This window comes from Bison bison, unplaced genomic scaffold (assembly GCF_000754665.1).
Source record: "Bison bison bison isolate TAMUID 2011002044 unplaced genomic scaffold, Bison_UMD1.0 scf7180017864352, whole genome shotgun sequence".
NCBI classification, from domain to species: domain Eukaryota; kingdom Metazoa; phylum Chordata; class Mammalia; order Artiodactyla; family Bovidae; genus Bison; species Bison bison.
In genome coordinates, this window is record NW_011494924.1 from 6606194 (window position 1) to 6617953 (window position 11760).

Sequence of the window (11760 nt, forward strand, 5' to 3'; positions counted from 1 at the left end):
ACTTAATGATCCAATAAGGAAATTTTCACAGGAGAGGAAGATGAATTCCAGAGAAATTAGAAAATGGACACAAGGTCATAAGAGCCGGTAAATTTAAACTCAAAACCCAAAGGCCTTAAAATATAGCAACAGTGAAAGATTGGTGGTTACCGGGCTTTGTAGGGAAAGAAGAGACAAGTTAGTAGACAAGCCCAGGGCATTTGTCAGGCAGTAAAACTCTTCTGCATGACGGCTGATGACAGCGGTAATGGTTAATAAAAGACACGACATACTTGTCAAATACCACAGAAATGTACAACACAAAGAGTAAGTTCTAATGTAAACCATGGACTTTAGTCAATAATAATATATCAATAATAAGCATGCCACACTCATATAAATAAGATATTAATAACAGGGAAAGCTGGGGAGGAAATGGACATATATGAGAACTTTATTATCTGCTCAGTTTATATTAATCTAAAACTGCCCTACATATTAAAATCTATTAACTAAACCTGTTTCAGGGAGAGATCTGTTTCTACTTATAGTCAATGATCAACCAACATCCAGACATTGGCTTAAGATGCTGTTTATTGCTAAATATGAACCAAACTTGAGTTGTAAATACATCTTTATGTTTATGGCTGTAAGCATTGCTGATTGACTTAGTAAATTTAAATTTTCACACATGGGGGAGAAAAAAAAAAGTGCCTTGATTTTTTTTCCCTGCAACTTCTATTTTTTATTCTTTTTCTTGAAGTATAGTTGATTTACAATGTTGTGTTAGCTTCTGGTTACAGCAAGGAGACTCAGTTATACATATATATATTTATCCTTTCTCATATTCTTTTCCATCATGGTTTATCATAGAATATTGAATATAGTTCTCTGTGCTGTACAGTAGGACCTTGGCATTTGTCTATTTTATATGTAGTAGTATGTATCTGCTAATCTCAAATTCCGAGGGTCTTAACTACGCCATGCTGTGCCCATACCCAGCACCATCTTGAGTGTATTCCATTTCTCTTTTTAATCCCTGTGTTGGCTCTGAGTGTCCAGCATATGTATCCGCTTAATACATGGTGGACCGAAGGTGCAACAGGACCCTTGAGTGTTATTCAATACTGACTTGATTGCTTTGTGTCTCTGTCTGATTTTATTCTGCAGATTAAATGGTACTGAAAACAAACACATGTCTGAATTGTCCTAAATGAAATGATGCCAGGAACAGAGTATTTTAAGACTTCTTGTGCCCCCTCGTGGAACAGAAGGGACATTAGAAAAGAAAGTCTTTTTAGGAATGACGAGGAGGAGGGAGGGATGCGGGGCTGTGGGCTGAGGAAGGAGGCTCAGTTGCCAAGGTAACTATGGGATCTCTTTCCAGCCATCCCCATGAGCCTTTCTTCTCCTTTATTTCCATCCAAGTAATTTCTCTCTTTCAGGGTTTTGCCTTTACACACACATGCTCTCTTTATCCGGTCTCTTGCATCTCTTTGATCACCATCTGCTTCTCTGCTCCCTCCATTGCTATAAGGAGAGTCAGGAGACACAATAGAATGGGAATTTTTAAAAAAATCTAAAACTCAAAACAATAATCAATGTTCCTAAGTACACATTTCTGATACTAACAAAATCACTCTTGCAGCCCCTACAATAACATCTTGCTCCTTCCTTGGCCCAAAGCCTCCACAAGATGTCTATTCTTCACACAAAGAGCAAGGACAGGAGACTTCCAGGTGATGAAGAGTAACTAATTAGGTAACCTGAGTTGACATCTGCAGAGTTGCTCACTGGTCCCCCATCACATCACACCCCAATGCGGGTGCATGCTATTCCTCTCGTCTCTCGTCACCATAGGCATGCCTCAGCTCCCAGCGTAGACCCACAGGAATGTGGGAGAAGAGGGTGATGGGCAAGGAACAGCACACTTTCAGGGCTAAAGCATGATAGCCTAGACGAGACATCGGCACGTCAGGAATGTGACCGTATGCCTGCATGTCACAGGTTTCTCCACACATAAATCTTTTCCCTTCTCCCTACGAACGTGGTGGGCCTTCCCTGGCGGCTCCGTGGTGAAGAATCCACCTGCCAATGCAGGAGACGCGGGTTCAGTCCCTGGCTTTGGAAGATCTCCTAGAGAAGGGAATGGCAAGCCACTCCAGTATTCTTGCCTGGAGAATCCCATGGACAGAGGAGCCTGGCAGGCTGCAGTCCATGGGGTCGCAAAAGAGTCAGACACGACTGGGTGACTAAACAAAAAGCAAGATCGTAGTAAAGTTCTTTTGGAGACTCTGGCTTGAGTCTGTTGCCCTCATGCTGGCTGACAGTCAGAAACCCAGTGACAGACATCCTCCGCCTAGTCCCTGAGTGAGGGCTGCTGCAGGGGGTGAGGAGGGCGTGGGACAGGATGGGGTTTCTGCACAGATGTCTGCCCCACCCAGCGCAGTGTGAGACTCCAGGCACAGAAGTAGAAGCCAGAGTTGTTGAGCTGCAGCTTCTTAGAACTCAGGGTAAACTGGCCGTCCTGGGGCCTGGAAGCTTTGAAGTTCTGGAACTCCCTAGGTTCTATCTGGCCAGCACTAACAGAGTAGAAGAGCTGCTGGAGGCTCCCCCCTGCCTCCTGCCGGTACCAGTACAGGGTGGGGTTTGATGTCCCCTTCACGGTGCACTCCAGAGAGAGCGGGCTGCCTGCAGGCTGCACCCTCGTGGATGGCCATTGATGGATGGTCTGAGTTCTGACACCTGTGGGAAGCATAAAAGGCCATTTAGGTGGAAAAAACCCACCCAGCTCACCTTCCCATCCTGAGAGAGCGATGGTTCAAAGCCCTTCCATGGCTCAGGCATACAGAACTCATCATGGGGAGTAGACTGGGAAGGGTCCGTGGGCAAGAAGAGACCAAGAAAGCAAACTCCTTCCTGGAGATGGAGAAAACCAAGACGCAGCACACCAGCCACTAAGACTAAACTCCCACATTCATTCCAGACCATTGAAGGCATGTACCAAATGGAGTCAAACCAAAAGCTAAGGCTCTGGATTCAGAGAGTGAGCTCTTGAGAGGAGAACCCACCTAAGAAAGTGCCCAGAAGAAGGGCCAGCAGACAGCAGGGCATAACTACAGGCAACCTTCAGTTCACAAGTGTGGTTGACACTCCTTCTCCGGGCCCAGGGGTGGCCAAGTCCCTCCCACTTGGAGATCACAGAGTACAGAGCATGTATCCCCTCAAGCTGGGGAGGAAATGAGGCTTGTCTTTTCTTAAACGTGTGATGAATCATCCGTCCTCCCTGGGAAGCAGCTTTACCCTGCACTAGTTATCTTTATTGAAATCTTGCTGAAGTCCTGGTATGTAAATATATTTCATGACTCATTATTTACCTGTAAACACGAGATGACTCCCTGGGTCCCCCAGGAGACCGGTGGTCTCTGTAACCGTCAGAGAAACAATGCCAGCAGGATGATTAAAGGGGATTTTAGTCTGTCTGAAGCCAGAAGCCAGCTAGAAGACATGTCACCTGGGTAGCTGAAAAGTAGATAAAAGCAGATGGAGGCTCTAGAGATTTAGGTCTTCAGGGTATTCAAAGCAGAAAAGCTCAGCTCTGAAGGGAGGAAGCTGCTCTGAAAGCCAATCAAGGGATCTGCTGCTTCTTCATCTCCAGCAGACAGGACTGGAGACCTGAATGGGCAGATTAAAGTTGGCTTCTGTGCTTCATGTGCCTCTAACAGTCTCACTAGATCGAACTATCCTCTAAGAGCTGACTCATTGGAACAGACCCTGATGCTGGGAAAGATTGAGGAGAAGTGAACGACAGAAGATGAGATGGTTGGATGGCCTCACCAACTCGATGGACATGAGTTTGAGCAAGCTCAGGGAGACAGTGAAGGATAGGGAAGCCTGGTGTGCTGTGCAAACTCACGTCATTTGAGTTGGTGATGCAGTCCCTGGGGTCACAAAGAGGTGGACACGACTTAGCAACTAAATAACAGCAATTGCAACATGGGGTAGAGGAAAATGGAGGCCTTGGAATCACATAGATCTGGGCTCTTAGGGACCCTCAGGAAACACTCATCCTCAGTGCTCTCATCTGTAAAATGGAAAGGACTGTAATACAGAAAGTCCCCTACGTCCGAACCTTCAAGTTGTGAACTTTCAAACATGCGAACCTGTGTTCCATCAGCATTAGGCATGAGTGAAACTGCAGCCTGCCCTCTGTCTCCTATTGCCGATGACCCTTCAGCTCTACCATCTCACGCCTCCTCTTCCTCCTCCAGCCAGTTCACTCCCTCCTTCCTGCCTGTTCACTCAATGCCAGCCCAGGTATGCCAGTGTGGTACTGCACTACTGCACCTTTCAAGGTACTATACTGCAAGATTAAAAATGTTTACTTTAACTGCATTCTCTTTCTTGTGGCTTGCTTTTTTCTTTCTATTGTTTTCATTCTTATTCTTCTGCAACAACCTTTTTGATTTCAACTTTTGAATATGGATGATTTGGTTTTTTAAAGAATAAAGTCTCAAATTTTAAGACAGCTAATTTTTTGTGTTTGTTTTGATGTATTATATATGTGAAAAGTATTGTACACCTATTACAGTGCGGTATCATATAGCTCATTGTGTTACCCAGCTACCTAGGGTAACTTTGTTGGACTTACGAACAAATTGGACTTAACAAACATGCTCTTGGAACAGAACTTGTTCATATGTCAGGGACTTACTGTACCTACAAATGGTTGAACATGCATCTTGGCTGAAGCACTCTTACAAGTGTTGGCTGTTTGGGGTACCTCAGTGCCTTTGGTAAAGAGTGGGAGACGGACCATGGGATGGGATGGAGGGTGGGGCTGGGAGAATGACAGAGACATGAGAAGCATTGTCAAGCCACCATTTCACAGCAGCTAAGGGTGAGAATCTGCTTGGCAGCTGGTATAACCTCATTCTACTGAGGTCCTAGACATAGGACCCCAAGATCCCTGGAGGACAGCTAACGGGTCCCTGGGAACCTCCACTTTTCTCTGCCTTTTCTAGGCCTGTCCTCCAAAGGATTCATTTTCAAAACGCTTACTCAGTTTGGGCTGGATGTGGTGGAATGGTTTAAGGTGAGTCCCTGGGAAAAGGAGCTGTGGAAGTGGCCTAACAGAGAGAATAAACCCGAAGCCAATCAGGCATGTGTGACGCTTCCCCATTTCATCAGGGTCTAGTGATACACGGAGTTCCCTGGTGGCTCAGCTGGTAAAGAATCCACTTGCAATGTGGAAGACCTGGTTCAGTTCCTGGGTTGGGAAGATCCACTGTAAGAAGACACGGAAATCCACTCCAGTACTCTTGCCTGGAGAATCCTAATGGACAGAGGAGTCTGGTGGGCTATAGTCCATGGAGTCGCAAAGAGTCAGACATGACTGAATGACTAATCACAGTCCAGCACAATGATGTACAAGATTTATTATTGTCACTGAAGCTGCAGGAACACAATTTAAAATTAATGTTGGGGTTCTTGCTTCTAACAGAGTTACAGCCACAGCACATGTTTTTGGTTGGCATTTGAATGCACCATATTTGTGGGAAAGTGTTTTGGCTTTAGATCTTTTCCAGATTTAATGAGTCCTTTAATGCTATTGATGTACATGATAATCAATCAAGAGATAAGCATAGTGTGGATTCCATGAACACTTGGAACATATGATGAAAAATAGCTATAGCCAACTACAATTGTTCAATCTCAGTTTTTATCAGCCTGTTAATGGGACTCAATATGCCTCTGTGCTTGTCAGGTTGGCATGGTTGAACCCAAGAGGTGGTATGTGCCCACATGCCCAGACACAACCTCTTCTCTCCTTTTCTGTACCTTCTGCCCTTCATCTTTGCTCCTGGGGTTTTTGTTGAGTTATTCCTGAGTGGGGCGGTGGGCAGAGGGAGGGTAGATGGAGGGTGTCAGCAGATATAGGGAGCGGAGACTTGTTCTTGCTTTGGATGGGACCACGTCATGCCCTCATTCGGCTGGCAAGCTCTCACTCCAGCAAAAGCTGTGTGGGTCCTGCTGAGCCCACGAGAGCTGATGTAACTCATGGGCTGCCTTGGCTCAGTGCCACTGCCAAGCATAGAAAGTGCTGCGATCTTCCTCCCTCGAGATGGAGGCAGATTGAAGAGACTTATCAGTCAGATGAGAGTAGCCAGCTGGCTCCTGACTCCCTAATCGTTGTCACAGCTTAGTAGCTTGGAGCCCCTTCCATATGGCTGATGCCATAGAAAAATATCTCGTCATTCTCCACTCCCATCTGCAATACTGCTTATTCATTCAAATTATCCAAGTCATTCATATATTGAAATGTGGATGAGGATACGGTCCCTCTACTCTGACAGGAGATCTCCTAGAGGGGGGAGCCGCATCTCTGGCTCCTGAAGATGGTCAGCCTGAGAAGCTGGGCTAAAGGTCACATTGAGCTCTGACAGCTCTCTCCTTGCCCTTCCCCTGGACACTTTCTTGGACGGGTGTTCTTCTCTCTGGCAAGCCTCCCTCAAAGCCTTTGGTTACCATGTTGGGTTTCTCTCCCCAACACTGAATTCTTAATGACAGGATGAAGTGCTATAGATGAAGAGAATGGTAATACATTGAACTCTTCCCTTTTTAATTTAAAAACTGAAATCTGTCTCTAAACAACAGAGTTGGAAGATATTGGAAGATACTTTGAGGGTCTGTTTGTTCCTGTACAGAAGAGGTAAAAATTATATGGGCTGAGGGAAAGACAGGAGAATCACCCAAGGAGATGTTTGCCAGTCTCCCCAACCTCTGTCCTCTCTCTGTGCTGCCCCTACCTGGCTGTATCTTGTTTTGTTTTGGGTTTTTGTGTGTGTGTGTGTGTGGATAACTTTTATTTCTTTTAAATGATGAAAGTATGATAACACATTGACAGGAGATGTAGACAATACAGAACAAGATTATATATAGTTGCATTACATACTACAATTAATTTTTAAGTAGATAAATTGAGTTTTTTATTGGAGATTTAATATCAAACCCTCAAAAATTAATAGAATGAATATACAGATAAGTGGAAGGATATTCTGTGCTGTTCTTAGTCGCACAGTCATTTCTGACTCTTTGTGACCCCGTGGAACCTGCCAGGCTCCTCTATCCATGGGGATTCTCCAGGCAAGTATAGTGGAATGGGTATCCATGCCCTCCTTCAGGTGATCTTCCCAACCCAGGGATAGAATCCAGGTCTCCCACATTGCAGGCAGATTCTTTACTGACTGAGCCAACAGGGAAGCCCAAGAACACTGGAGTGGGTAGCCTATTCCATCTTTAGGGGATCTTTCCGGCCCAGGAATCAAAACAGGGTCTCCTGCAATACAGGCGGATTCTTTACCAGCTGAGCCATCAGGGGAGCCCATAGAAGTATACAGTAGACCTGAAAAGCACTGTGAATCAATTCAACATAATTAAGATCTATACAATTTTCGCACAACAGTAGGATACAAATTCTATTCAAGTTCCCATAGACCATAAACTATGACACACTGGAACGTATCCAGTATTTTATGTACAAGGACATAAAACAAAGTGCAAAACTTTCATGGTCTAAAGGCACTGAAATCATACAGAGTCTGTTCTCTTAGCACTGTGCAATTATGTCCTGGCTGCACCTTTTTTAATATTGATTTTTATTTATTTCATTTGTCTGCACCAGATCTTAGTTGTGGCACATGGATCTTCGATCTTCATTGCAGCGTGTGGAATCTTTTAATTGCAGCATGTGGGATCTTTAGTTACAGCATGCAAACTTAGTTGCAGCATGCCGAATCTAATTCCCCGATCAGGGGTCGAACCCAGTCCACCAGCAGCGGGAGTGCAGAGTCTTAGCCACTGAACCACCCAGGGAGTCCCTGGCTACATCTTGCTCAGGGAAAGAGATGGGAGAGAGGTGAGGAGGGCAGAATCGGAAGCTCAGAAGTTCAGAGGGCAGATAATTATGCTAATATCCAGGGTGGGGAGAATAAGACTCTGGGTTCCTGTTTGCCACACCAGAGATCAAAGCAGAATAATGCCTCCCAAGGATGCAACCTCCTACTTCCCAGAACCTGTAAATATGTTGAGTTTCACTGTGAAGTGGAATTCAGGTCGAAGGTAGAATTAAGACTTCTAATCAATTAAGTTTAAAACAGGGGAATTATCTTGGATTATCCAGGTGTGCTTTATGTAATCGTTGATGTCATTAAGCCCCAAACCTTTGGGCAAGAAAGAGATTACTCCCAATTATGATGATATTACTTTCCTGTAAGAGACAGACTGAGTCGGCATAAGACTGAGAAAAACAAGAGAGCAAAAAACAGGAAAGGAGGAAAGGGTTGACAAAGATACACAGGCTCAAAGTACAGGACATAGGTGAAGAACAGGAAAAGATTGGTTTAGGGAGAGCGGAAAATAATGCAAGAAGATAGGCTACAGTAAAATAGTTTTGAGAAATTGGACAACAGGTGGCACAAGACAAGGATCCCTAAGAGAAATGAAATAAATGGGGTGACCCTATGGCTGTCTCGAGAACTATTTCAGGTAGCAGTGCTGAAAACTGGAAAGTGCCTGTCTCTCTGAGTTAAGAAGACTCGAGTTTGGAGCTTAAAGAGTGGCCAGAATCTAAAGTGGCTAAAATCCCAGGACAGAGAGAGGAAAGCTGAAAGAAAAAGAGCTCCAGAATCCCCAGAGGGCTCTTAGTGATTCCTCAGCTGCTGTGATGAGTGCATGCCTCTAAGGAAACCGCTGTGAGGCAGGGAAAGGCCACTGGAAACGATCAGGCAGAACCGTCCCAGAGCTCGCATCGAGTTCGAAATAGAGGACGTTTCCACCAGCAAGGGTGGAGGGCATTGAGTAGAATTCTCAGAAGAGTATTGCTCAGTAGTGGATGCAAATTAGGTTTCGACTGAAGTCTTCTCTAAAGCTATGACAAACCTAGACAGTGTATTAAAAAGCAGAGACATCACTTTGCTGACAAAGGCCTGTATAACCAAAGCTACAATTTTTCCAGTAGGCATATACTGATATGAGAATTGGACCATAACGAAGGCTGAGCACTGAAGAACTGACGTTTTTGAATTGTGGTGAGGAGACTCTTGACAGTCCCTTGGACTGCAAGGAGATCAAACCAGTCAATTCTCAAGGAAATCAACCCTGAATATTTACTAGAAGTACTGATGCTGATGCTCCAATACTTTGGCCACCTGATACGAAGTACTGACTCATTAGAAAGGACTCTGATACTAGGAAAGATTGAGGGCAGGAGGAGAAAGGGGCAACAGAGGATGAGATGGTTGGATGGCATCACCGACTCGATGGACACGAGTCTGAGAAAACTCTGTGAGATAGTGAAGGACAGGGAAGCCTGGCATGCTGGGTTGCAAAGAGTTGTACATGACTTAGAGACTGAACAACAAACAAGGCTTTTCTAGACACAACTTACAAAGCTTCAAAGCTAGGCTTGGAAACATCAAACTGTTTCCATAGAATTTAATTGAGTCACAAAACAAAGTTCACAATTTTTAAAAGAAATGCAAATATACCAGCATCTAGCAACATAAAGTTCAAATATCTGACATCCAATATTTTAAAAAAATCAGACCCTCTTCAGAAGATCCACACATTTAGTATTTAGCAAAGTATTCTCAGAGCATAAATGTAAGAAAACTATCTGAATTTGGGAAAATAACTCCCCCCAAAGATTAAGGAAACCAGGACCTGAATTTAACTTAGGGCCAAGAATATTACATATACTAGCCAAAGTATTAGTTGCTCAGTCATGTCTGACTTTTTGCGACCCCATGGGCTGTAGCCTGCCAGGCTCCTCTGTCCATGGGATTTCCCAGGCAAGAATATTGGAGCGGGTTGCCATTCCCTTCTTCAGGGGATCTTCCCAACCCAGGGATGGAACCTGTATGTCCCACATTGCAAATGGGTTCTTTACTGCCTGAGCCACCAGGGAAGCCTGACTACACTAATCAGCCAGACTAAAAAAAATTAAGATTCATGGGGCATCGGGTAGAGAACTCAGAAGTGTTTTGACTTAGAAATGGAAAATATCCTAGACTATATGCTGCTCTGGTCCCACCTAACAAATATTTAAAGCCAGACAATTAAAAAACAAATCACATTGTCTCCAAGTGACTTCACTGTGTTCTAAAACAGAGCCCAAAGATATGTATAGGAATATAAAAATGCCAACACGAAGGTAAAATTCAGTGTGTGGTATGCAATAAAAAATTACCAGGCATGCAAAGCAGAAAAATAGAATTCATAATGAGAAGACAAATTAATCAAAACTAACCCAGAAGTGACACAGATACCAGGATTAGAAGACAAAGATGTAAAAATGGCTATTATAACTGTGTCCCATATGTTCAAGAGGCAAGAGGAAAGACTGAACATGCTAAGTAGAGACATAGATATTTTTTTTAAAGCATCAAATCAAGTTTTCTAAAGAGGAAAACTACAATGTCTGAGATGGGAAAAAGTGCACTATATGAGATTAATGGCAGATTAGACAATACAGAAGAAAATATAAAACTTTAAGGTAAAGCATTAAAAACAAGCTATAATGAAATAGAGTTTTTGAAAAGTAAATAGGCCATCCAGAGTGGTAGGACAACTTCAAGTAGCCTAATATACTTGAAATTGGAGTCCTAGAAAAAGAGGAAAGAGATGAGAAGAAAGAAAAGCTTCAGAAGAAATCATGACTAAAGAATTTCCAAACTGGATGAAACTATAAATCTAAGAAGTCTGACAAAACCAAGGACAAGAAACACACATATGCACCAAAGAATACCACAGTCAAATTGCTCAAAACTGTTGTTAGAGAGAAGATCTTAAAGGCAGCCAGAGAATAAAGACATGTTTTATACAGTGGAACAAAGTAAGGAAGACAAAAGAATTCTTGTACTATTTCTGAAAATAGTACAAGTGAGAAGACAGCAGAGTTACATCTTTAGGGTGCTGAAGGAAAAATATGGTCAATCTATCATTCTCTACCAAGTGAAAAGCTTCATAAAATCCTTCTTAAACATATCTGTTCTTTTGCCAAATTTCCATTCTGGATACCAGCTGCCTGTTCCCTCCTCTTTCTTTCCATGGCCTCTCCCATCCTGAATTGTTTCATCCTGAACTTCCCCAAACAAAGAGCTCTTGAAGAGAATAGCCAGCAAAATAAAAGTGTGATGGATCAGTCTCACTTAGAAATTAACTTCATGACCAACTTTTTTTTAATATAAGCTTGATCTTTTCTGATGTTACCTTCTCATCTAGCCTCCTTCAGGGAATGTGAGTCATCAAAGTGTTTAGTAGGCAAAATAAATCTCTATGAAGGGAGAATTCTGTTACTTGGATAATAGTATTTTCTTCTTCTTGTTCCCTACAATAATTTATAAAATCACAAGGATTGATTTAGGAGAGAGGGAAATAATAAGTGTAATTTAGTGCTCTGAAATTTAAGTTTCGAGGTCTGACTCGAGGGGGAAAGCACAATGAAAGAGTGGATTTTTAATGACACATTCCTGGGTCAGGAAGATCCCCTGGTGAAGGGATAGGCTACCTACTCCAGTATTCTGGCCTGGAGAATTCCATGGACTGTATATAGTCCATGGGGTCACAAAGAGTCAGACATGACTGAGTCACACTTTCAGGATTGGGGATAGTGATTTGAGAGTCCTTTACATGGAGACAACAGTTAAAACTTTGGGAATGGGTGAGATTTCCAAAGTAACAGGTGAAGGTAGAGCACAAAGTTACAAAAACAGGAATGGC

General features: G+C 43.3%; 1 gene segment (V, D, J or C); it reads right to left on the bottom strand.

Moving 5' to 3' along the window:
- Positions 1–555: 555 nt before the first annotated feature.
- On the bottom strand, positions 556–3262 carry LOC104999417. The segment is given in 2 exon segments: positions 556–2724; positions 3051–3262. Coding segments are annotated over 2 exon segments (429 nt in total).
- Positions 3263–11760: the final 8498 nt, after the last annotated feature.